The 27,931-nt window shown below is 38.3% G+C and overlaps 1 protein-coding gene across 13 annotated transcripts in view; it reads right to left on the bottom strand.

Annotated features, from left to right (window-relative positions):
- Positions 1–27,931, bottom strand: part of IRAK3 (interleukin 1 receptor associated kinase 3) — a 118,733-nt gene that overhangs the window by 32,916 nt on the left and 57,886 nt on the right. For 10 of the 13 annotated variants that reach the window (XM_054527368.2, XM_054527363.2, XM_054527364.2 and 7 more), the window contains 5 exons: positions 14,862–15,044; positions 9,296–9,360; positions 8,615–8,669; positions 7,218–7,369; positions 1,565–1,629 (listed from right to left, as the gene is read on the bottom strand). In XM_054527368.2, coding sequence (XP_054383343.1) covers positions 1,565–1,629; positions 7,218–7,369; positions 8,615–8,669; positions 9,296–9,360; positions 14,862–14,901 — 377 coding nt within the window. In that variant the 5' untranslated portion in view covers positions 14,902–15,044. Of the gene's footprint in view, positions 1–1,564; positions 1,630–7,217; positions 7,370–8,614; positions 8,670–9,295; positions 9,361–14,861; positions 15,045–24,537; positions 25,572–27,931 lie in introns of those variants that run through there. The other 3 variants (XM_054527362.2, XM_054527361.2, XM_054527365.2) reach the window with 2 other exon arrangements.

Raw genomic sequence — 27,931 nt, 5'->3', positions numbered from 1 at the left:
CAGGCAACTTTTCTGTTGTACAATGAACACAATCTGGGAATCTAAAGTACAGCATGGGTGGTGATAGATGTATTAATTTGATTGTGGTGATCTTTAGACAATGTGTACATACTGTATATCAAATCACATTGTACACATTAATATATACAATTTTTATTTGTCAATTAAATATTTTTTCAAAAGCTACCCTGATAAACTATTTTCACCTATCAGATTGGCGAAAATTAAGAGGTAAGAAGAAATACTAGGTTGGCAACAATGGAAAACCAGGCACTCTCATATGACTGCTTCGAAAGTAAATTGGTATAACTTATATTGGAGGACAATTTGTTATGATAAAGTGCACATAACCATTTGATACTATATGAGAATTTATTTTACAGATATACTCAAATAAGTATGAAATAACATATATACAAGGTTTTCTTGTTGCAGCATTATTTCATATAATAAAATATTAGAACAAATCTAAGAAACTGTCAACAGCGGGTTATGTAAACTACAGTACAGAATATAATAGAATATGAAAATAAGCAATGTGAACAATGTGTTCATGTCACCTCTTGTGTTAAAGGAGAAAAATAAGAAAACAAAATACATATTTGCCTACACACAAAATATCTCTGGAAATATATACAAGGAACTGGTAATACTGTTGCTTTGGAAAGATCAGCTGGGTGGTTGGATGATAATGGTGGGAGAAAATCTTTTCCTGGTCAATCCTTTTGCACTTTTGAAATTTTGCAATGTTTGAATCTTACTTTCATAAGCCAATAAATAAAACTCCCATGTAAAAACTTTTTACTATTACAATTTTGGATTTCATTTTTTATTGACTAAGTGATATGTAAGCTTTGATGATTAGCCTCTACTATTTTGATTTCTGGTCTTCAGTATAAAAGAAAATGGATTCAGTATAATGCCTTCTCTCTTCATCTTCCTCCCTGCCTTCCGACTTCACATCTTGGTTAAAAAAATATCTGAAAAGAAAGTTTCCTATTTGTAAAGGGTGACAAGTGAACTCCACAGGGTTAGAGGCCTTCAATGAGGAAGGCTGTATAGCTGCAGATATGAATATATATATGAAAACGAAATCACTTCAATTTGTCTCCAAGGACTCTCAGACTCAGGAGTGAATTCCAGAAAAATAATATGCACATCAAAAGGGCTTGATTTCTTTGTCTAAAACTCTCTTCCTGAATAGAGTTATACTGATGAAATAGCTTCTAGACTGGAATTTCTCTAAGGAAGAGAGGAAATGGTGAAATATAGACCATTCTAATGTTCTAAGAATTACTATTCAGCCATGTTAGTCACACATGATTTAACCCACTTCCTTGTGACAGTTTCCTGTTAAAATATGTTCAAGTGAATTATGTAAATGATCTATTTTAAAATGTACTTTAAGGAATATACTAAAGCAGATGTCAAAATTTATCCGAAGTTCTAACATCAAACCCAAATTTATTACATGTCACGCCAAGCTCTGTGCTGTAAAATAAAAAATGAACAGAGATGAAACCCAGGCACAAAGAGGAGGAAATTCCAGAGAAAACATACTCACAGTAGTAAAACTTCAAGCTCAGATAAAAACCTCTTCCAATGCTTCTTACACTGCATTTTTTTCTCCTACATATACAGAAAGACAAGAACAAAATTAAGGAAAGGATCTGTTTCTGGGATTCTTAACCCAGGGTCTATAGTCTCCCTAAATTAGATGAACTTTTTGGTGTAAACGCATATGAACACTTTTCTGGGGAGATGACCTTTAGCTTTCACCAGATTTTCAAATATCCATTAGCCCCAAAGGAGATCTAGAACCAGTGTTCTTGAATTAAAAGTTTTTCATGCAACGTATCGCCATGCTAAACTCTTTCATCATATTTTGCACACATTTACATAAATTCAAAAACATTCTATGTGTTCAAAGACAATCCCATGACAGCTAGAACCTCCCCAATTTGATCTTATAAAGAATCCAACTTGTGTTATTTCTATTCTGCTGCAAAATTTCACTAATTTGGTGTATGACTTGGGTTATTTGGATATGTCAGTTCAAGTTTACCTTTGCCTTTTGAAAAGATGGGCTTACTAAGCAAATAAAAATATAACTCTTTACTTCCAAGAAGCTTTCAGAGCCTGATACATGAATATTTTAATGAGTTTAATAATATTGTACTGATCACCTACTCTGTCCCTAGCACTGTTCTTGATGCCTTCATACATCTTAGGTCATTGCATGTCTCTGGATCTCAGGTTTCCAACTTCTACCAAAAAAGAGTTAAATTAAGTATGCTCCTAGGTCTCACCAGTTGTAATGTTCTATCATTTGCAAATTGCTAGAGAAGGTGGAGTTTTGGAGCTCTGCCCTCAGGAATAAAGGGAGAGAAATTCAACAGGAATTTTGGAAACTATTTTCCAAGTTGAACTAGGAAGTCAGAAACAATAAATCAGGCTAAAAAATCATTTTCAAGGACCATTTTATCAGAATTTACATCTTACAAGACCATTGTCCTGGAAGCCAGATGGGTTGGATTTTCTGCCCATCTCTAACACTTGCTATTTGTGATTCTTTGTCAGTCACCTAGCCTCCCTAAGGTCATAGTTTTCCAGTCTGAAAAATGAAGGAGTTGGTTTTTTTGTTTATGCTAATGTAGCACTCTAACACCCTGTTGCTTGAAATGTGGTCTATGACCAAAAAACCTCAGCTTCATTAGGAGCTGCTGAGAAATGGCAAATCCAGGGCTCCTGTCAGATCTGCTGAATCAGAATCTGCATTGTAAGATGATCTCCAGGTGATTAAAGTTAGAGAAGCACAGATCTAACACACCTAGTACAATTTCCCGCCTCAGTCCCTCTAAGAAAAGTAATTGGTAATGAACCAATGTTACAAAACTGCATTTCTTTAACAATGTTCTGTGGCTAAGGCTTCATTAAATGCTCTCACTTTTTCCTGATAAGCGTGTGTGTGTGTGTGTGTGTGTGTGTGTGTGCATGCGCGCGCGTGCACGCGCATGTTGGGTTAAAATAGGGGGCAGAGTTAAAAGCAGAAGGGCAAAGTCTGGCCATACTTTCATTTACCACATTAAGAGAAAGTTAAAATGTATGTAGAGACAGTAAGACTTTGTACACACCTTGGTAATCTCAGGTACTTTTACTCGTAACAACCAGCAACTAAATTCTTGAAAAGGGTGTGTATGCTTCATTCAATTTATCCAGCAAACATTTACTGAGCTACTATGGGCAAGGCCCTGTAATAAGGCACTAGGAAACAAAGACAAATAAGAGCTCTTCAAAGAAAGCTGCCTAGTCCTTTGAGAGAAGTGAGTGAATAATGTAATGCTTTGATGCTATTGCTACACATAGGAGTGTCACCCAAACCACACTGGAGGGGTCAGAGACAATCCAGGAAATAACACCTGTCTTTAAGAAAGAAAGGGAAGGGGTTCTAGAAGCAATGATATCCCATTCAGACTCATGGAAAGAAAACTCCCAAAAGGGAGTGTGATTTGGTGGCAGCTGCAGAGAGAATAGGAAAGTAGACTAGACGGACCCTTTGGGGATGGGATCCTGAGGCTCAACCATAAGACAATGTACGAATTGGGGCCAGGGACACATTGGCATTCAGAAACAGGCTTTAGCTTGGCCACCTCTAGAGCAACCACATTCTATTTGTTGAATAGTTGAGCCAACTGGTTGTTTCTTTAGCAGACTGTTCATCTTCTCAGGAATTCTGAGATGTCTATGTACAATTAAGTAGTACTAAATGCAATTTGGAGAAATGGAGAAATTAGGTAAATAATTTTTAAAACGGTTCTGTAATGCAAGCTGCAAACTCAGAATCACCTTGAAACCCTCCTTCTTCCCCACTTCCCCAGTCCTGTCCAACAGATAATCAGATGTGGTCCACTTCACCTTGTCTCTTAGACATACTTTCTCCTCTGCATCCTCACTGACTTTGCCCAGGCTAACAGCATTAACTCTCAACAGTGGCTACACATGTGAACCACCCTGAGACCTTTTAAAAAATACTGGTGACTACCATCTTTTTAAAAGTTCATTTTTTTAAAGGCCCATTTTTTTAAAAGTCAATTTTTTTAAAGGCTCATTTTTTTTAAAAAGCTCCTAGATAATTCTAATATATAGTCAGGGTTGGCAACACAGGTTTACACCCTGTCCATTTCTTGGTTTGCACATCTGAAATATCCCTCTACCAGGTTTTTCTGCCTCCAGTCTGGTAGTTTTGTTTTGTTTTGTTTTGTTTTGTTTTGTTTTCGATAGGGTCTTACTCTGTTGCCCAGACTGAAATGCAGTGGCATGATCTTGGCTCACTGCAACCTCTGCCTCCTGGGTTCAAGCAATCCTCTCACCTCAGCCTCCCAAGTAGCTGGAACTACAGGCAGGCACCACCACACCCAGCTATTTTTTTTTTTTTTTTTTTTGTATTTCTTGGTAGAGACAGGGTTTCACCATGTTGGCCAGTCTGGTCTCGAACTCCTGACCTCAAGTGATCCACCCACCTCAGCATCCCAAAGTGCTGGGATTACAGGCGTGAGCCACCATGCCCGGCCTGCCTCCAGCTAGCTCTTGCCATCTTTCCCCCAATTCTTCTGCCAACTTCCAATCCACTACCTAACCTAGAATCAAAGTCATATTTTAACAACACAAATCTAAGTCTTTCACTCTCCTACTTAAAAATCACCCACAGACTTAATATCTTTCCAGCATCTTCTTCTCACTATCTTCCCTACGCCCAGTCCACTGAGCTAAATGAAATGCTATTCATGAGTAAGACCTACGTTTTCATATATACACCTCCAGGCCTCTGCAACTGCTATTTGTTCCACTAGGAATGTAATTCCCCTCCTTTACTGCCTGCCAAAATTCTACTCATCCTTCAAAATCCAGCTGGATGGTTTTTCCATTTGTTTTTGAGAACTGTTCACTGAGTGGTTACTCTGGCCAGATACTCTTCTGGGTGCCAGACACATCCCTCCTCTGGAAGGAGAGAGTTGCTATCTTTTTTTTTTTTTTTTTCAGTTAGTAGACTTTATTTTTTAGAGCAGATTTAGATTTACAAAAAATTGAGAGGAAAGTAAGGCGTTCCCACACACATGCACACAGCTTCCCAATTATTAATATCTCACACCAGTGAGGTACATTTGTTAAAATCAATGATCTTACGTTGACATATCATTATTACCATAGTTTACACTAGGGTTCACTCTTAGTGTGGTATATTCTATGGGTTTTGACAAATATATGATAATATGTACCCACCATTACAGTATCAGAGTAGTTTCACTGCCCTAAAAATCATCTGTGCTCTGCCTATTCATCTAACCCTTACCAAACACCCAGAAACCATATTTTACTGTCTCAATTGTTCTTCCTTTTCCAAAGTGTCATATATTTGGAATCATATGGTATGTAACCTTTTCAGATAGACTTCTGATATGGTTTTGCTGTGTCCCCACCCAAATTCATCTTGAATTGTAGCTCCCACAATTCCCATGTGTTGTGGGAGGGGCCCAGTGGGAGTTAATTGAATCATGGGGGTGGGTCTTTCTAGTGCTGTTCTTGTGACAGTGAATAAGTCTCACAAGATCTGATGGTTTAAAAACGGGAGTTTCCCTGCACAAGTTCTCTCTTGTCTGCCATCGCAAGACGTGCCTTTTATCTTCTGCCATGATACTGAGGCCTCCCCAGCCATGTGAAACTGTGAGTCCATTAAACCTATTTTTCTTTTTTTTTTTATTTTTTAATTTTACTTTAAGATCTGGATACATGTACTGAACATCCAGGTTTGTTACATAGGTATACATGTGCCATGGTGGTTTGCTGCACCTATCAACCCATCATCTAGGTTTTAAGCCCCGCATGCATTAGGTATTTGTCCTAATACTCTTCCTCCCATTTCCCCCAACCCCCCAACAGGCCCTCGGTGTGTGATGTTCCCCTCCCCTCTGTGTCCATGTGTTCTTATTGTTCAACTCCCACTTACAAGTAAGAACATGCAGTGTTTGGTTTTCTGTTCCTGTGTTAGTTTGCTGAGGATGATGGTTTCCAGCTTCATTCATGCCCCTACAAAGGACATGAACTCATTCTTTTTTATGGCTGTGAGAGTTGCTATCTTTTATGTGCTTCTGTGATCTTTTGTACAATTCTTGCTAAAGTACCTCTTTCACAACAGTTTAATCTTTTGTTTACCTGGCTATTTCCCCAGAAAGACTCTGAGCTCCTTGAGGACAGAACTATGCCTTATTCATCTCTACATGCTCAGCACCCAGTCCATATAAGAGTTTAGTAAATGTTTACTTATTGTTGACCAACTATGAAGAAAATGAAGAGCAGCTCTTCTATGTTTGTGTATGGACCTATCTCTGACTGACTCCTGAGCTTGATCCTGGAATTCCCTTTCTGCTTCACTGGCTGCAGTCAATCAACTGTCTTCTGACCTCCTACTCTGTTTTTTGGTTTGTTGCTCCTACTCGAAAGCCTCCTCCTTCCACCCTTCTGAGTTGTGATAGAAGACAATTTATAAAGCAGTACCAAATGCCAAACTGTGGCTTAGCCTGCGAAGCTGCCTGGAGAGGACCCAGCTCATCCTAAAAATCCAGGAAAATGGGGGCAGGCTAGCACAACCTGACCCTCTTTAACAAAGTCCTGGAGACTTTTCAGAAGTCTTTTTTTTTTTTTTTTTTGAGGTGGTGTCTCACTTTGTCACCCAGGCTGGAGTGCAGTGGTGCAATCTTGGCTCACTGCAGCCTCTTCTTCCCGTGTTCAAGCGATTCTCCTGCTTCAGCCTCCCAAGTAGCTGGGACTACAGGAGCATACCACCACGCCCAGCTAAGTTTTGTGTTTTTAGTAGAGACGGGGTTTCACCCTGTTGATCAGGCTGGTCTCAAACTCCTGACCTCAAGTGATCCACTCACCTTGGGCTCCCAAAGTGCTGGGATTACAGGTGTGAACCACCACACCCAGCCCAGAAAAGTCTTTCATGCTATAACATCTGGGGATGGAAAGCATTTAACTTCCACATTCTTGCAAGACAGGCCTTTACTTCTCCAGTCATCTGAAATCATATCTCTTATTTCCACTTATAAAATTTTATTTTCAAATACCCCTTTCAATGTTGATGAAAAATGACATATTTTAATATGAAAGATGAACAAATAAGTGGAACTGATGTCCTGTGACAGTAATTCTTTCCATACCTGTTTAAATAATTTGACAGCATACGTTAGGTTTTGAATCTCCACTTTGTATACCTCAAAAATCTCTCCTTCTCCAATTAGGAAGTCTTTATGGAAATTTCTAGTTCCTTCTATGATGTTTTGAAAGCTGATGGAAGATTTAAGCAGTACTCCTTAGGAAGGAAAGTAGGGGGAAGATAAGTTACCTAAGAATGAACATCACCATTATAACCAAAATTTCTGTATTAGAAACAAATCAGAGTCCAGTGGAAGGTCAGTAGAGAAAGGCTCAGGAACAAAAGCCGAAGCCCACCATGTGCCCTCTGCACATTTACTTGGATCTAGTTCCCACCATTCCACAGAGCAAAGGGTTTCTTAGAACAGCAGCATTGTGATTTTTACCTCCTCTCAAAAGAGATCAGCCAAAGAGCTTAGTGGAAGACATTCTTCCAAGATTCAATTTTCTGGTCATTAGGTCAATGTGTTGCTGTTGACCCACTATGAACCTAAAACTACTAAAAAATTATGGAAGTGGAAATATGGACATGACTAAGCAATATTCTCCAAGCATGACTGATAGAAACACTTTTCATGTGCCAAATCCTCTAACTGCCTAATTTACCTCCTCAGAGTAAATTAGAAAGATGATTCAGCCTTTTAAAAACTCACCCAAAGTGGAGATTGGGAGAAAACATGCAAAGAGTAATCAAATACAAATTGAAAAGGAAAAGTTTGGCTACGTCCTTCAGAATCCAATTTTGGCTATTTTTCCATAGCTAATACAAAATCCTCTCTGAAGACACTTAATGTTTGATTTAGACCTTATTGTTGAAGAACAAAAGCCTTATCTAATTTTCCTAATGCTTTTTTCAATGAAAGAAGCATCAGATCTAGTGGCAAAGACTAGGCAACGCAGCCTTAAATAGTCTTTAACAATTATCAGAATGATTCCAGGTGGAACTAAATTATTCTTCCTACTAATAAAGTAGGAAAGTTGATATGGAAGATAACTAGATTTTCATACTGACCTTCAGCATTGCTCTACAATCATCTTGAAAGATTTCTGTAATTGCTGTGAGCATTTCTAAAACTATATAAATCTCAACATAATTTTAAAAATGTTTTCCCATGACACACAAACATAGCAAATTTTACCAACAAAAAACTAAAACATCCCCTTGTGTGAAGAGACCACAATTGCATTCTTCATTAGCCAATGGAGCCTTAACATAATAATATATCATCTATTAGAACTGTAAGTGTCAATCAAATTGAAGTTATTTTAATATCTATGAAGTTTTATACCGAATCTGAATATAAATGATTATTGTGTTTATTGGGTATTTCTCCCTCTTAATTCACTTAAATGAAAGTATGATTTTAAAAAAATTGTTGGAAAAAAACTGGTTTTTTCTTACCTTTTTCATTATGTTCAGGAATAAGAACATTATCCACTGTGATATTGGCTGTTTCCTAAGAGAAGAAATACATACTAAAGTAATCCCATTTCATACGTCTAGAAAGAACAGAGCCTCAACAGAAATCCAAAGCTCCCTGGGGACTATGCAGTGCAACAAAGTGCAACCTAATTTAAAAGAAAGCTAGCAGAAATCAAAGTTATTTCACTTTATTTAATAGCATTCATTGCCATATTTAAGGCTTTCATACCAACGGTAAAAACTCAAGTTTCAATGTCACAGTCAGTTAAAGTCAATTTTAAATTACTTCTAATGCTATAAAAATGATCACTGATAGTTTGCTCTAATAAAAACTAACAGTGACATGCAAAACACCAACCAAAAAAGGAAAATTAAAAGCTGAGTTAAGACAAATGTATAAATCACAGCATCCTTAGTAGTTCTCAGTCTCATCTCTGACAGATCACTGAGAACAGAAAGCTCTTAATTTCTCAAATATTTATAAATCTCTAATTTCCTGAATCCTCAACTAAAAAGAGAATAATGAGAGAACCAGGGCATTTCTGATTTTTAAAAAGTGCCGGCAAATCCAGCATTTTTCTGCCTGCTAATTTCATTCCTTATGCTCAATTATACATGCAACAAAGTTCAAGGCTCATTTTCTATGCACACATACTCTACCTTGAATAATATGTCTGGAAATCCACCTTCCTGGTAACTCTTCTCTGAAGGACTCAACACTGCTCCTGAAAGAGAAATACGGGAAGGTAGATACAAAAAATTTTTATGTCCCTAATGTTTTTCCTTTCTGAGACTCTGAAAATAAATGTCTTGCTAGCCATTGTTCATTTCTAAAGTTTCACTCCCAGGCAACATTACGATAAATTTGTGAAAGTATTATTTGTGAAGTATTATATTTGTGAAATAGCTTTCTAATTAACAAATGTTATACAAACATACTTTTGTTCACTTAAAACATAAGTAGTTGCCTTAATCTATTATTAACTTTAAATAATTTAAATAATTAAATAATAAACAAGTAATAAATAAGATAAATTATTGTTAGACATTAAAAATATTAAAGTACAAAGAAGAAAAGTAAAAAAAAAATTATCGTCCTTTTTTTTTTTTTGAGATGGACTCTCACTCTCGCCCAGGCTGTAGTGCAGTGGCATGATCTCGGGTCATTGCAATCTCTGCCTCCTAGGTTCAAGTGATTCTCCTGCCTCAGCCTCCCAAGTAGCCAGGACTACAGGCACCTGTCAGCACGCCCGGCTAATTTTTTTTGTATTTTTAGTAGAGATGGGGTTTCACCACGTTGGCCAGGCTAGTCTCGAATTCGTGGCCTCAAGAGATCTCCCTGCCTCGTCCTCCCAAAGTGCTGGGATTACAGGCATGAGCCACCCACCACGCCGGGCCTTTTTTTTTTTTTTTTTTGAGACAGAGTCTTGCTGTGTCACCCAGGCTGGAGTGCAGTGGTGCAATCTTGGCTCACTGCAACCTCCACTTCCTGGGTTCAAGTGATTCTCCTGCCTCAGCCTCTTGAGTAGCTGGGATTACAAGCCCCTGCCACCACGCCCAACTAATTTTTGTATTTTTAGTAGAGACAGTGTTTCACTATGTTGGCCAGGTTGGTCTCAAACTCCTGACCTCAAGTGATCCGTCTGCCTCGGCCTCCCAAAGTGCTAGGATTACAGGCATGAGCCACAGCGCCCAGCTGTGTTATCAGCATTTTTGCACATATATTTTTAAATGTTACAATTACGATATTATATCTTCCTGAGTTAGTTTATTTTTTTATATCATCTTGTGCTATAAAGTACTGGAGGTGGTGTGTGTGTGTGTGTGTATCAATGACAAATACTTACCACCCCAAATGTCAACTATAACTTCTATTTGGTAGAGTGCTGTCTGGATTGAGGTAATAATTTATGTAGCTTCCTACAAAAGATTAAAACCCTGCCATATTTTGCTGTCATTTCTAACATTTTGTCTCAGACTAGAAAACTTTCATTTTCTAGTCTAGCTTTCTTCTTTCTAGATTATCTTCTAGTGTTTCTTAAATTATTTTGCTTAGAAAACTAGCAAGAAAGCATAACCAATTAATAACAAATTTCCTTGATAACACTATAAACCAGCTAGACTTAACAGACATCTATAGAACATTCCATCCAAAACCAAAATATACACATATTTCTCAAGTATACATTGAACATTTTCCAGAACAGACCTGACCTCAGGCAATTAAATGAACCTCAAATACATGTGTAAGGATTAAAATCATACAAAGTCTATTTTCTGATCATATTGAAATACAAGCAGAAATCAGCAGCAGAAGGAAATTTGGGAAAATCACAAGTATCTGGAAATTAAACAACAAAATTGTAAATAACAAATGAGTTAAAAAAGAAGTCATGAGAGAAATTAGAAAATACCTTGAAATGAATGAAAATGAAAACACAACATATCAAAAATTATGAGATGCAGCAAAAGCCACGCTTAGAGGGAAATTTATAGCTGCAAATGCCTACCTTAAAAAAAGAAGAAAGGCATCAAATCAGTAAACTAAACTTTCACATTAAGGAACTAGAAAAAGAAGCACAACCTAAACTGAAGCAAGCAAAAGGAAGGAAATAATTAAGATTAGAAATAAATGAAATAGAGGAATTTTTATTTTTTTTATTTTTTTTTGGAGATGGAGTCTCACCTTGTCAACCAGGCTGGAGTGCAGTGGTGCGATCTCGGCTCACTGCAACCTCCGCCTTCCAGGTTCAAGCAATTCTCCTGCTTCAGCCTCCTGAATAGCTGCGACTACAGGTGCACGCTGCCATGCCCAGCTAATTTTTTTGTATTTTAGTAAAGATGGGGTTTCACCATTTTGCCAAGGCTGGTCTCAAACTCCTCAGCTCAGGCAATCTGCCTGCCTCGGCCTCCCAAAGTGCCAGGATTACAGGCGTGAGCTACCTCGCCCAGCCGAAATAGAACATTTTTTAAAAAGAAAAATCAATAGAACCAAAATTGTTTCTTTGAAAAGATCATTAAAATTGACAATCTTTTAGCTTAACTGACCAAGAAAGAGACTCAAATTACTAAAATCAAGAACAAAAGAGGGGACATCAATACTGACCTCACAGAAATAAATGGAATTATAAAGGAATATTATGAACAATGATACGCCAAAAAACTAGATAACTTAGATGACATGGACAGGTTTCTAGGAAGACACAAACTATTGAAACTAACTCAAGCAAAAATAAACAATATACATGGACTCATAACAAGAGATTGAGCTAGTACTTTAAAACGTCCCACAAAGAAAAGCCGAGGCTTAGATGGCTTCACAGGTGAATTCTACCAAACATTTAAAGAAGATTAACACCAGTCCTTCACAAATTCTTCCAGAATAGAAAAGGATAGAACAATTCCCAAATCATTCTGAGACCGGTATTATTGATACCAATGCCGGATAAAGGCATTACAAGAAAACAACAGACCAATACCTCTTACAAATATACATGCAAAACTCCTCAACAAAATACTGGCAAACTGAATCCAGAAGCATGTAAGGATTAGATACAATGACCAAATGGGATTTATCCCAGGAATCCAAGATTTGTTTAATGTCTGAAAATCAATCAATGTAATACACCACATTAACAGAATGAAGGACAAAAAACACATGTTCATTTCAATAGATGACAAAAAAGCATCTGAAAAATCCAACACCCTATCACGATAAAAGCCCTACCAACAGAAGAAAATGTCCTCAATATGATAAGGGCCATCTATAAAAAACCGACAGTTAACATCATTAATCGTGAAAGACTGAATGTTTTCCCCTTAAGATCAGGAACAAGATAAGGATGTCTGGTCTTGCCGCTTCTACTCAACATGCTAAAGGTTCTAGCCAGGGCAACTAGGCAAGAAGAAAAAATAACAAACATACTGAATTTGTGTAGAAAAAAATGTGAAATCTGGGGGCTGTATGGGCACTAAAAGTCATTATTTCTTTTGCTGTTTGTGAAAAGAGAGATAATACTTCATTGTCATATAAAATGGAAGATTGAAAATGGCTCTCTTAAGAAGAAGCCAGTAGAAAGCTGTGAATTTTGTGTCAAAACTGGAAAACAATTGCTGATCATTGAATTATAAATGCAAAATGTGAAACATAAGGACATGCATGCCAGAAATATAATAACAAAAAATAGAGATTCTAGTTTCTTGAGCAATTTTGTTATGTCCTGAGATCTGAGAGAATGCTTTACTGATGTGAAGAAACCACCTAGCAGCAGCAACCTGAATTGTAAGCGTAGTACCTGGGAGGAAATAAAAGGCCCATTTCAGTATAACTAGGAAAATCCAAATCTACAAAGTGATGCTTGGAAGTTGGAATATAAAAGCCCCAAATTCCTCTAAAATAAAATCAGTTCCACAAAACAGAATAAAATTGCAAGGAAAGGTGGGTAATAACGATTATTTAGATAACTGATAAATCTGTCCATGGTAGCAGCATAGGACTAAATCATTTTATGCATCTTTAGTTAGGAGCTCCAACTCCTAATTTAATGAGTAGCTATGATAGGAAACCCCTGTTGAGCAAGCTACACTTATGCTTCCAACAAATCATCACATCTCACTTTTAACAACTACATAATTAACATTTTCAAAATTGTGATTTAATTTGAAACACCAACTCAATCAATTACAATTAAATAATGCTATTTCCTTTAGTAAAGAAGTAAGGTGCTATCCTCCTCTTCACTTCAGATTTACCTATCTCTTTGTACTAGGGCAGTAAAGTCTTTTTACCAATCGGCTAATCTCACATCAAAAAAAGAAAAATAAGTGTTGCATGTGCAACAGACTAAGAGTCAACCAAGAATGAGGAATTTTTTTGTCTACTTACAGTCCACATTATTCTCTGCTGCACAAATAAACAACATAGAGAATGAAAATGCACCCTAAAATTTATTCCAGAACACTGAAGTATAAAACATACCCGTGTGTCCTATTAAAGTGGCGTAAGTTTGTATTGTGAACAGCAAGCCATGTGGGTGGTTTCAGTGGCTGGGAAAGGCTCAGATAATGAAAAGGCATTGCATTTACAGTTCCCAGGGACTCACTGAATTTCACTCGCTCAGTCAACTTCACAGTGAAGTATTCTGCTGCCCTAAACTAAGTGAAGCAACGACGTGCAAAAGACAAAGGGGATTAGCCAAGTTATATGAATAACATCATGGTGGAAGTCTATTAGGAACTAATATCCCTATAATAGGAAAGATCAAAATAAAAGTCAACGTGAAGCTACAGTTTTCTGGTACAAATCTCTCAGGATTCCGTGTGTGTGTGTGTGTGTGCAAGGGCTCATGTGCACTAAATATATTACCAAATAACATGTGTGCAAATACACAAAACTAAAAATGTCATCTATGAAAAGAGCCAAAGAATAAAGATGTGATTCAAAAGAGTTTCCAGTCTAAGAGCCTTGGGTCTATAACATAAAACCCAAGATCATTATTATTGAAATGAATACATCTAAGTGGAACAAACAGAACAGATGATGTTAGATTATTTCACTGACAAAGAATAAATGGAGAAAACTTCATGAGCTTTATTGATCAGGTTGTTCTAAATATAAGGCATGACACAGCATCAGAAATAGAGAAGACAAAGGGAAGAATTAGGCTACTGTGGAATGGGTAGTAACAAGTAAGGCAGGGTTAAATGCTGTGGTGTAAAAACAGCAGTGAAGATAAAAGAAACATCCCCAGATTATTTTGGAGGTAGGTACAATATAAAATATTAAATATAGGGGGAAAATATAATTATATTTTTAACTTGTAATATATAGTAAAGCAAAGAATAGCATGATCTGTATCTCAACTACTGTGATTCCAACTATGTTTATGACTCAAAGAGTTTCAGAGTTTTTGACAGAGAGGTGATTCTATTAACTGCTAAAAATGAAACATTTCTAAAAGTGTAGTTTGTAAGTAAAAGTAAGTTAAAAAAACAAAACAAAACTATAAAGTGGTAGAAAGAAATATGTTGTATAAGTTAGGTGATAAGGGAAGAAAGTGTCACAAGAAAATGTGAAGCTGGAAAGTCCCTTCCAGATAAAAGCCACAGGTGAGGAAACATTGACACACAGCATGAGTCAATATCTTGGATAAAATGCAATATTCAAATTTACAAATTACAGTTCCTATTACAGATTAAGAGCCACATTATAAGAATCAGCATTTACCATAGTTTGTAATTAAATGAATAGCTCGACGATGCCCCATCTCCTGGAGGACCTGTAAAAGGTCACCGATGGTCTTGTTTTTCTGTGCCCAGGACCAAAGTAATTCTCTTGTTCCACTTTTCCCTTGGTCTACATACTTTTCAATATGACGAACATCCAGCCAGCTGCTTGAAAGTCTCTCTGCTGTGGAAATTGCAATATAAACAAAGAATTGTTTACTGTACTTTTATCAAAATACTTGTTTTTGTGTACCTTACGTTTTATTTCCTCTTATTTATAACTTTAACTTTCCTCTTATTTATAACTTTTATTTTGAACTAATTTGGAATATACTCACCTGTCTTCTGCTAATGTTGACATCTTACTAACCACAATACAATGATCAGAATCAGTGATAACTGCAAACCTTATTCTAATTTCACTAGTTTTTCCACTAATGCCTGTTTTCTGTTCTAAGATCCTATCCAGTTTTCCATATTATATTTAATTGTTCCTTCTCCTTAATCTCCTCCAATCTATGATGGTCCCTCAGTCTTTCCTTGTCTTTCAGGACAGTGAAATGATATTGTCTTTCTCAGTGCATAATATCAAGAAGTTTAAGACAGCAATGTCTTATCAATAATAATGTTTATTTTTATCACTCAGTGAAGGGAGTGTCTGCAGAGTTTCTCTACTACAAAATTATCTTTCTCTTTATAATTAATAAATATTTCGGGGAAGATACTTTGAGATTATGGAAATACTCTGCTTCTCCTCAGATTTGGGCCACTAATATTTGCATCCACCAGTGGATCCTATTTATCACAATTATTACTACAATATTTGCTTAATGGTGATTTTTTCTATTTTCCCTTTTTCCTTCATGAACTCTTTGGTAAGAAACAGCTGTCCCTTCTCTTACGTTTATTTATTTATCTATCCAGTTGTTTATTTATATCTATGGGCTCATGGATATTTATTTTATCCTACAGGTTAAAATCCAGTACTATCATTAATAATTTTGTTGCTAAAATTATTCTAGCTTTGTCCATTAGGTTGGCTCTTGTATTCTTTTTTTTTCCTTTTATTTTTATTTTATTTTATTTTTTTGAGACAAGATCTCACTCTGTCACCCAGGTTGTAGTACAGTGGGGCAATCTCAGCTCACTGCAGCCTCCATCTCCCAGGCTCAAGCAATCCTCCCACCTCAGCCTCCCAAGTAGCTGCAACTACAGGTGTGCACTGCACCACCATTCACAGCAAATTTTTGTATTTGTGTGGGTTTTTTTGTCTTTTTTGGTAGAGATGGGGTTTTGCCACACTGCCCCAGCTGGTCTCAAACTCCTAGGATCAAGCTCAAGCAATCTGCCCTCCTTGGCCTTCCAAAGTGCTGGGATTACATGTGTGAACTACCACGGCAGGCCTCTTGTGTTCTTTTGACAAGCCCTATCTTTTTGTGAGTATCTCCTTATTTTCTGGCTCTACAAGGTGCTCCAGGCTCATTTTGTATTTCCCCCTTTCCAGGACTGGAATTATTTGTCTAATGATCTCTGGTTTCTTTATTGGACAATGGTGTATAGAAGCTCAATCCTGGTGCCAGAATTGCTCATTGTGGCCAGGGTTCCATTGCTTCTAGGCCCTCTAAGAACACAGAGCAAGGAAATATAGGTATGTACACTCATCCATGGATCTCTATTCCTCTATCAGTAGGCGCTTATATTAAATACCAAGAATTTATTCTGATGCTTCTGATTCTAATCCAACATCACAGGGTATATTTCAGTCCTTCCTCATTTGTAACTTTATTCTTGAACAGTAATATTATTGATAATATATTTACTCATTTGTTTAATTCTACAATGCACATAAAGTGCTTTCAGAATTGCCAACCCATATCCCTGTGAGACACACATTAGCAAAATCAGAACATAATAATTTTTTCTGTCCTTAGCATAAGCGCATCCAGTTAAGATGCTGTGTTCCAAAGTACTTAGATTAATTCTTTTCTTCCTCACCCCTTCAGTGTGGTTATTATTCATTCGTAATACAGTTAGATTCAGCTGTTGAAGGTTTGAGAAATGGTGTTTTGTTCCCCCCTGTCTTCCCATTGAACACTTTTGAGCAATTAAAAGCTAATATCTGGGTAAAATCAGGGAAATGTTTTACTAGGATACTAGGCTTTAAATAATTCAATTAAGGTTTGGCATAAACATCTTAAAACTGTACAGAAAGTATATGAGTTTTTATGGTGCCCTGATTTAACAGGATTCTTCAAGCAAAAATTTATATATTGCCTTTCTGCACAACTTCCAAATTTTAAAGTGTACTTTGAGGCAAAGTGGGGAGAAAGAAAGCAAATGACAGAAAAGGTGGCCTTGTTCCTATGATAATATTCCCAATCTGGAATATTGAGCACTAAAATTAACAATGTGTTTTGGGCTTTTGATGGTGATGGCAGCATCCTTTCATAACTTTACCTTCCAGAGAAACTAAAAAATTTAGGATCCTGGATGCAAGTCTGTGGATAAAATCCCACTGTTATCTAAGGGTGGTCATGGGGGACCCCTGACACACCACCATAACTGGCTTTAGGAGTTCAGCATCCTTTCATCCTGCCACACACCAATATGTGGGAGCTGCCTCCAGCAGGAACCAAGGTGATCTCATAGGAGATAGGACTCCCCTGTCCACCAATGAGAGACTTCAAAGGCAGATGTGCTTTTAAAAGGCAATGGTTGTTCAGATCTCAGAAAAATGATAAGTCTGGTGAAACTTTCTTCTGTTAAAAGTCTGTTTTGGGTCCAGGCGTGGTGGCTCACATCTGTAGTTCTAGCACATTGGGAGGCCAAGGCGGGAGGATCACTTGAGGTCAGGAGTTTGAGACCAGCCTGGCCAACATGGTGAAACCCCATCTTGACTAAATACAAAAATACAAAATTTAGCCAGGTGTGATGGCGTGCACTTGTAGTCCCAGCTACTCAGGAGGGTGAGGTGGGAGAATCACTTGAACCCAGGAGGCAGAGGTTGCAGTGAGCTGAGATAACACCATTGCACTCCAGCCTAGGCAACAGAGTGAGACTTTGTTTCCACACACAAACACACAAAAGTCTGTTTTAGAGTCCAAAGGTCATTAATTTCTTAGGGAGTTGCTACACCAGTTATAACATTTGAAATCAAGCCAGCAGAAAGGCAAGTATCTTCTGCCTTAATATGGCATCCCCCCCCCCAACACTGTGCCCAATTTTTCATTCTACAGGTCTTTGCTGGAATACTCAATTTACCTCAACTTTATGCTCCCACTGAGGCTGTGAGTAAATCCTGAAAATTGAAAGTGTTCACAGTATGAAACCATGACTGGCCCTATTTCTATGAGCTAAAAATTGACCCGGTAGACATTACTAGTGCCACCAATACTTCTATCCCATCATAGAGGATTCCAATTCCCTGCCCTTTCAGGTTAGGCATGCCTCTGTGTCTCTTCCAGGCAGAAACACTGAAGAACCAGGGCACAATTCAGCCCCCTGTTGACAGGGGGCTGCCTCAAGATCAAAGCAGCCTGAAATGCTGAGTCACTACATGGAGGAGAGTTTGCTGGACTCTCAGTGCTCTTCCTGGGAGCAAAAAGTAAACCTCTGCTATGTTAAACCACTGAGATTTTTGGTGCTGCTTGTTACTGCGGCATAACTTAGTTTATCCTGACTGATATACACAAGGTCATACCTTGAATTTTGTTACTCTGTTACAACTTGTACCAGAACAGAGTTAAAGAGAGTGGCAGCATTCGCAATTACATATCAAACAAGGGAAGGCAAAGTTGAGACATTCTATTTGAATGCATGTTTAGGCTGTAAGGAAAGAAAAACAGCTAGAATAAAATGTCTGACATCGAGTTAGAATGTCTTTGTCCTTCCTCCATATTTCAAGTTCTGGCAAGAATATATTCATTCCTCATCTCTTTGAAGAGATGATGTTTCACAGAGGCAAAGACTATCCAAATGCCAATATATGTTTTAGATAGCTTATCATTTTTAAAAGGAAGCCTTTAAAAAGCAAAAATGTTAGCCAAATATAGTAATGTTATTTTAATATATTTCTTTCTGATGAGGTAATCTGCCTATATCATTGAGGCACATTTTTTATAAACACTTTATTTAGCTATTTCTAAAAACTCTTAAGAGAAATACTGCAAATCAGTGTAGTTCAAACATTTGTTGAGTATCTGCTATTTGCCAGCAATACAGTAATTGTATGCACTAAGTGTGGGTTGAGCATGAAGAAAGGTCTCTAACTAAAGATGAGAACAGCAGGGAAGGCTTTCTGGAGGGGTGGCTTCTGGAGCCTGAGCTATGCCATGTCTAAAACTGAGTACTTCCAAAGAGAGGCCAATTCTTAAAGAAGTATTGGATAGAGTACACTATCCTGGGGAGGAAAAAATAATTACTACAGTTTCAGATTGAAAACAAGACAAATGACTGAGTCTGAGCCCCGCAGACCATCCTGCTTTCCAAGGAAAAAAGTTTTTAGTGAAAACAGAGCATTCCCGTGGGCCTCTGGGTGAGTACAGGAACACATGTATTTAGTGGTGGCACTGCCATCGACCTATGACACAACTCCAGGCAAAACACAGCCTCACTGAACAGTCTCAAACTTCTTAATAACAAATGTTCTTGTAGTCCCACCTAATACATATAATAAATCTTCTTGCTCTTCCCTGGCCTCTTAATTAATTATAACACCTCTTATCTTTAAAACATTTCCCACTCTCAAAATGAAAATTCCAACAAGAGAACTCTAAATATCAAATTTCAGCAAAGGGAAAGTTTAGGTTTCTACATTTTCTATTAAAACATTAATCGAGGCTGGGTGCAGTGGCTCACGCCTGTAATCCCAGCACTTTGGGAGGCCAAGGCAAGAGAATTGCTTGAGCCCAGGAGTTTAAGACCAGTCTGGGCAACATGGCAAAACCCCATCTCTACAAAAAATTTAAAAATTAGCCAGGCTTGGTGGTGTGCATGCACCTATAGTCCTAACTACTCCTTGGCTGAGGTAGGAGGATAGCTTGAGCCCAGGAGGTTGAAGCTACAGTGGGCCAAGATTGCACCACTGCAGTCCAGCCTCGGTGACAGAGTGAGACTCTGCCTCCAAAAAACAAAAACAAAAAAAAAAAAAGGAGAAGGAAAAGAAAATTAATTGACTAATATTTACAGAGTATTAGGCATCCTGTATCATATAAATTCATAGTAATGAATATTTAAATAATAGACTTCTTCATTTTTCTTTTGTAAACTAAAATCGTTCCTGCTACCCTTTGAAACTTTGGGATAAGACATATGCACATAATTTAACAAGACTGAAGACAGAAAATGCTTTTGTGGACTACCACAGCCAGGGAAGGAAAGGAAGGGTAACCAAATACCACCTAGCTTTGCAATAGAAATGTCGTGTGGTGGGGCAAGGTTTAACTAGGCTAAAGGAATAGAAAAGGGTATGTCAAATGGGGAATTGTTCCAGAAACAGTGAAGACGACACGAGAGGGCAGAGGGAAGGCCAGAATGCTTGGAGCAGAGTGTTCACGTTAAAGAAAAGGTGAACAAGCTCCATGTTACCTTGTAACTGCAGAAACATGCTTAGCCACATAGTACACGTTCAATATATTTTTGCTGATTGACAGACAGAGGCCCTGAGTGTTAGCATATGAACTTAACTTCATTCTGAAAGCAATGGGACCAATTCAGATACCTGAGAAGGTGATGCAAAGATGGAAGCTTTACCTTTTGGAAGAGGCATCAGGTGGCAATAGTAGCAGGAGTCTCAGATAAAATATTTATACATAAAAAGGTATAAACATGTTCTAGCTCACAACAAGTGCCATAGTAGGAAAGGCACAGTTTATAGCTATTAAGGAAATCCAGAGTTAACATTTCAAGTCCCAGGGAATGTCAGCTTTTCATTCCATACTTTCCATAAATTCCATTCTCTGTTTTTTTTTTTTTTTGATTCCTGAATTTCCCTTTTAAAAGTGCAGCAGGCCATGACTCTGGGCTGTCCCGTCCTGTGACTTGGCTGAGAAACTGCTAATATCAGATGCTTTCCCTTAAGCACATTTCTGAGATTCAGCTGGAATATGAATGAACAGATGCCAAATGAGCTGGGGTTTTAAGTTCTCTAACATTGACCGAGGGCATATAGTTCTGAGTGCACTACATCTAAGGAAAGCTAGATTAGTCAAAGGCATTTTTTCTAATAGCAGAAGTTCATGGTAAAAAACTGATCCAGACTGTTAAAATGAATACTGCCTGCATGCATGGATTGCTTCCGGACTGGAAATGAAATATGTTTTCTCTTTTTCCAACTGGTGATTCACACTGCAACCTTAATAGCTTTTCTCTAATGATGATGCATTCTGAATAGAAATACTGCTAAAGAGTATTTTTGGCATCCATAAAATGTATACTTCATTTAGATCCAATTTTATAAAATAGCTCCAATCTGATACAACAGGAATGCAAACTCTCAACATGTTAATTACATTCTTCAATATTTATCATTTTCTTCAACTCTCCCTTACTTGTCCCCTTTCAGAATACAGGACTTTGTTTACTCACAGTACATATCAAATAAAAATACAGAGAAAAGTTCTCAATGATTAATTATGTTAATAAAGTTAAAAGCATTCTAAACTGAAAATACAAATTAAGAAAAATATGCTGTTAGTTAAGCATTGTTTAAAACCATTTTTTGGAACACAAATCTTAGTTGAAATTCATAATGGAGTCACATAAGCCAAAAAGTCAACCTAAGAAGTTCAGAAATCAGATGCTCAAAGGTCCTTGAAGGCTGTTTTAAGAGTGCAGGACTGACTGTTTTCAGTTGCAGAAATCACATCTCCATATGCAAATATGTCTCTGAAGGGGTTTTTTCAAATAATGCAACACATCCGTATTTGGAATCTTTGTATTTGCATACAACCACATGCCAAAACCCCTGCAAAATTAAGACTCCATTCTCACAAAGCTTGTTTTTAGATACTGTAAGGGAAAAAGGAAAGATGTCTCTTTCTTTCTACAAAGCATGCAAAAAATTAGACAATTTTTTAAAAGAACTTTTAAGGTTAAAGATATTTTTAATTCCAAAAGAGTAAAACAAAAGTCAAAATTATAAGTTAGATCTATTCTTCATACCAGACTGTAAGCATTAACACTCACTAGTTAATATATTTTATAAGAAATAGTTCTGATTCATACTTAAGCTCATTTGTATGTTTTACCCCATGCCTGAGTAGGACTCATAACTGGGGAGGGCTGTGTGTGATTTCTCAGGTGCCCCTTTATCTGTCCTGCTCTCTTAATCCTAGACACAGGTAGGAACCTAACATTAACTACCTCTGGGAGAGAATTCACCCTCAACACCAAGGTTTCAGTCAGAAGCTATGTAATTTCATTCCCAGGTGAATATCAATACTATTTCCCCACACATTCTTCCCTTGTTAAACTTTTATAGGTCTGTTGCCTACACTAAATTGGAAAATTCTTACAAGCAGGGACTAGGACTTTGTATTTACAATGCTTTATCAAAGATTCTGCCCAACAAGGTTTTGGATGTTTAATAGACATTTGTTGATTCATTAATTTATTCAGAACGTACATATTTACTGAGTGCCTGCTCTGTGCCAAGTACAATTTTCGATGCTAAGAGAGTCAGCAGGAAAACAAAGGAAGGAAATATCCCTGCTCCCTTGAAGCTTATTTCTAGATGAAGAATAAACAAATAAACATATATATGTTTACATATGTATATAGTTTATTTTATATATGCACAGAGATACTTACATACATGAAGTATGTGAGAGGTGATAAATGATATAGAGAAAAATAAAGTGGAAAAGAGGCATAAGAGAGTGGTGGGGGGGGGTTTCAATTTTAAAAGAGTGGTCATAGCCAGGTGTGGTGGCTCACACCTGTAATCCCAGCACTTTGGGAGGCCAAGGTGGGTAGATCACCTAAGGCCAGAAGTTCGAGACCAGCCTGACCCACATAGTTAAACCCCGTCTCTATTAAAAATACAAAAAATTAGCCTGGCGTTGTGGTAGGCGCCTGTAATCCCACTCGGGATGCTGAGGCAGGAGAATCTCTTGAACCCAGGAGGTGGAGGCTGCAGAGAGCCAAGATTGTGCCATTGCACTCCAGGCTGTGCAACAAAAGCGAAACTCCATCTCAAAAAACAAAACAAAACAAAAGAGTGGTCAGAGTAGGTAATAGTTAAACAAAAACATGAAGGAAGTGAAGAAGCAAGCCTACAGGTTACTGGCAGGAAGAATGTTCCTTGCGTGTTCAAGGAACAAGGAGGCTAATGTGGTTGGAGTCAAGCAAACAAGAGGGAGAAGAAAGTGAGAAAAGCCACACAGGACTTCAGGGTTTGCTCTGAGTGGCCTGGGAAGCCGCCAGAGGGTTCTGAATAGGGCAATGATAGCATCTGCTTTACATGCATCACAGGCTCGCCGACTGCTGGGCTGAAAAGACACTCGAGGAGGTCAAGGGCAGTAGCAGGGAGTCTGAGCCCAGTCAGCCAACTGTTAAAATAGTAGAGGTGGGAACTGATGGTGGTTGGTGCCAAGATGGCTACGGTGGCAGTGGTAAGAAATGGTCAGATTATTAGACAGATCCTGAAGGCACAGTCAGCAGCATCATTTACTGAGAGATAGGATGTGGTTTGTGAGAGAAAGTGACAAGTCACAAAAGGCTAATATTTTTGGCCTGAACAAATGAAGAATGGAGCTGCCATTACTGAGATGGGAAAACTTTGGGAGGGCTGGGGGAGCATTTCTGAGCTGTTAAGTTGGAGATGTCTGTCAAATAAGCAAATAGATGGATGAAGATGACATTCCAGAGGGAGACTTGGGCTAGAAATTTGGGAGTTAGTATATAGATTGAATTTATGTGAATTTAGCAGATAAACAGAAGAGACAAGGTCCATGGACTAAGCCCAGAGGCACTCTAAGACATCGAGATAAATCTATAAGAAGAGAAGAAATTAAGGAGCATGTAATTTTTTTTTTTTTTTTTTTTTTTTTGAGAGGAGTCTTGCTCTGTCGCCCAGACTGGAGTGTGGTGGTGTGATCCCGGCTCACTGCAACCTTGTCCTCCCAGGTTCAAGGGATTCTCCTGCCTCAGCCTCCCAAGTAGCTGAGCTTACAGGCGCCCGCCACCATGCCCAGCTAATCTTTTGCATTTTTAGTAGAGATGGGGTTTCACCATGTTGTCCAGGCTGGTCTTGGACTCCTGACCTCAAGCAATCCACCCGCCTCGGCCTCCCAAAGTGCTGGGATTACACGCGTGAACCACCGCGTCCGGCAGGGTCATGTAATGTTCTAGAGCAGAGAAAGTGCTTCAAGAAGAAAGGAGAAAGGAGTGATCAACTATATCAAATAAGATCAAAACTTTGAACCAACCATTGGATTTAGCTATGGTGACTTCAGATGACAGGACTTTCAATGGAGCAGTGGGAGGTGAAACCCTGACTGGAGGGGTTCAAGGAAGAATGGAGGACCTGGAGTATAAATAGCCCTTTTGAGGGATTTTTATGATAAAGAGGAACAGAGCAGTGGGGTGTTAGCTTAGAGGAGAAGTGAGAGCTAGACATAACATTGTCTAACTAACTTGTGACAGAAATAACACAGTGGTCAAAAAACCAGGCTTACCCGGGAGCGGTGGCTCACATCTGTAATCCCAGCACTTTGGGAGGCTGAAGCAGGAGGATTGCTAGAGCCCAGGAGTTTGAGACCAGCCTGGACCCATCTGTACAAAAAATTCGCCAGGTGTGGTGGCACGTGCCTGCAGTCCCAGCTATTTGGGAGTCTGAGGTGGGAAGGATCACTTGAGCCTGGGAGGTCGAGGCTGCAGTGACTTGTGATTGTGCCACTGCACTTCACCCTGGATGACAGAGTGAGATCCCGTCTCCAAAACAACAGCAACACAAAAAAAGCAGGCTCTACTGCATATGGTGACTTCCTTCCAAAAAGTAAGAAACAGAAAGAGAGGGAAGTGAAGTAATTTTACAGGGCAGATATCTGACAGACGCCACCTCAGCCATGGTTAACATAAGCAGTGATAACTCCTATAAATAGTACCGACCCTGGATACAGGTCAGTACTTTATGGTTTTCCTCCCCCAAATCCATAACCTCAGTCTGATCATGAGAAAAACATCAGAAAATCGCAGTTGAGGAACAGTCTACAAAATAGTGGATAAGTTCCAACCAATATTCCTCAAAACTGTCAAAGTCATCAAAAACGAGGAAAGTCTGAGAAACCATCACAGCCAAGAGGAGCCAGAGGATACAACAACTAAACGTAATGTGGTATCCTGAATGGGATCCTGGAACAGAGAAAGGACCTTGGGTAAAAGCGAAGGAAGTCTGAATAAAGCATGGACTTTAGTTAATAATAATGTGTCAATATTGTAATGAATGCAGCACACTCACGCAAGATGTTAATAACGGCAAACTGGGTGCGGAGTGTACGAAGGATGTAGAGTATCCGGGAACTCTTCCTACTATCTGCTAAACTTTTCCATAAATTTAAAACTGTTCTTAAAAAAATACATCTAGGCCAGGCGTGGTGGCTCACGCCTGTAATCCCAGCACTTTAGGAGGCTGAGGCAGGCGGATCACCTGAGGTCGGGAGTTTGAGACCAGCCTGACCAACATGGAGAAACCCTGTCTCTAATAAAAATACAAAAAAAAAAAAAAAAAAAAAAATTAAGCCGGGCATGTTGGTGCATGCCTGTAATCCCAGCTACTCAGGAGGCTGAGATAGGAGAATCATTTGAACCCGGGAGGCAGAGGTTGCAGTAAACTGAGATTGCGCCATTGCACTCCAGCCTAGGCAACAAGAGCGAAACTCCATCTCAAAAAAAAATAATAATAACATAAAAATTTAAATTTTTAAATTTAAAATTTAGAAAGAAAAGAAAATGTAAAATTTAAATTTTAGAAAGAAAAGAAAATTTAAAATTTAGAAAGAAAAGAAAAGAAAAGAACATAGACTATACAGTCTGATCACCTGGTTAGAATCTTAGTGTGCCATTTAGAAGACTGTGACTCAAGGCAAGTTACTTAAATTCTCTGAGAATCAGTTCCCCTATCTATAAAATGGAAATAGGAAGAGTGTCTACCTCATAGAATTGTTGTGATAAGTAAATGAGATAATCCATGTAAAATGCTTACCACACTGGCCAATAGTAAGCCTTGATAGGAGGTAGCTTTATTATTATTACTCCTATTATTTTGAATCTTTATTGAATATACAAATGCACACTTAATGTGATTTTACATTTAATTTTTTAAAGTAATTATTAATAATTTATATAATAATTTCCCTTTCCTTTCTTGAGAGGAAGAAAATTGAATACAGCCTATTATATATCATCTGCAAAAAGCGTTTCTCAGTACATGGTAAGTGTTGAGAGGTTTTACGGTGTCAGCTGCTCCAAACAATTTAATTTAAATACCAATCTATGGTAATGTAATCAGATGACTTGTCTCCAGAAGTTCTGTATGTACTACATTATCATGTCTGTAACGTAAACAACATTTTTCATTTGGGCTTTTGGGCTCCTGCTTTCACTAAAAGCCATAAAGTCATCAATGATGACCACAGAATATATTATCTTGTGATTACATTATTTTTAATAACAATACTCGACAAAAGTGATTTGAAGAGTAATATGTAGAATATGTTTAAAAATAAAAGTAATTAAATGAAGTAATGAAAGAAGGTAGTAAAATATCTGTTATATGAAGACGCTATTAAAAAAGAGAATTTGGCCTAAGCAATGGCTTACCAATCAGGCTGTGCATCAGACTCGCTCCTGGGGTTTGACAAAAAATGAAAGAAGCTGGACCCTCAACCCAGACTTACTGAATCAGCAGCTCTAGGAGTGGGACCTGCATCTGTGTATTTAAAAGACTGCATAGGTGATTTTTGTTTGTGAATGATTGGCTTACCTTATCCTGCACACACTGGTCATATCATATAGGCTGCTATATGAGCTGCCTTTGTAAACATAAGAATCATGATCAGCTCGAAAGACCTTTACTTAGTATATTACAGTTGTTTTCTACATTTAAGCTTGGGCTGTCAGCTGTCCTGAGCATACAAAGGACTGCCTCTTTGATTCAGTCCTCCATCACTCTCCTTCCCCTCTCGAAGGTCAAGTTTTCCCTACCTGTACCTCTTCCCCTCTTTCTCCCTTCGCTGTGCCCACAGGAAAACTCGGCATGTTTAGCACAGGCAGTTGCCTAAACACCCTGAACTGGGCTAGCCTTGCCTTCTTGCTGAGCCAACAACTTGTGCAGCATCTGGTCAGGGCCAGCTCAGTAGTCCAGGCAGTCAGTAGGCATGACAACCTGCACAATGAATTACAGCTGAAGTATCATGGAGTAAACATTTTAGACCCTTTCCCTGTGAGAGAATGAATACACAAAGGGACAATGGCCAGCTTATATATAAAAATAGAACTCTGCAGGCAATGTGCATCCACCAGTCCAAGAAACCAACCTACCGTCTACAGTATCTAACAAGTTAAACTATCAGTAACTGGGTTAAACTGTAGCAATGAGCCCAGGCAGCCAAACAAGAACCCCTGTAGCAACCTGCCCCGAATGGCCAGGACTTGAATAATTACTGACAGCTTCCTCAATTTTTGCTCCTACTTCCAACTTAGGGCCAACCAGAGAAAGCCAATTATGTACCCCTAAACAAACACACAAAATACCCCCTTTTTAGGTAGCTCAACTACAGCTTCCCCATATCAACAGCCTCCAGTCAGGACATAGCTGAAGCCTTCTTCTCCCACCCTCCTCCATCCTCTGTCTGCTTTTGAGTTTCTGCCAAACACAAGCAATGGTGGCTGGCTCCCTTGCTTTGAAAAAATAGCTTTTGTTTGTTCTCATCTGGGTGGTCCTCGTTCATTTTCACCACTAGGAAAACAGTGCATGCTTGAAATGGATCACTGAATTGTTCTTTGATGCCAGAAATGTCTGTACTTTAGGGAGGCTGTTAGATGTGGCCAGAAAGAGCACAGCAGTAAGGG

The sequence above is a fragment of the Pongo abelii genome, chromosome 10 (genome assembly GCF_028885655.2).
Source record: "Pongo abelii isolate AG06213 chromosome 10, NHGRI_mPonAbe1-v2.0_pri, whole genome shotgun sequence".
Taxonomy (NCBI): domain Eukaryota; kingdom Metazoa; phylum Chordata; class Mammalia; order Primates; family Hominidae; genus Pongo; species Pongo abelii.
The sequence above is the reverse complement of the archived record's forward strand: the minus strand, read 5'-3'. Positions and strand labels throughout refer to the sequence as shown.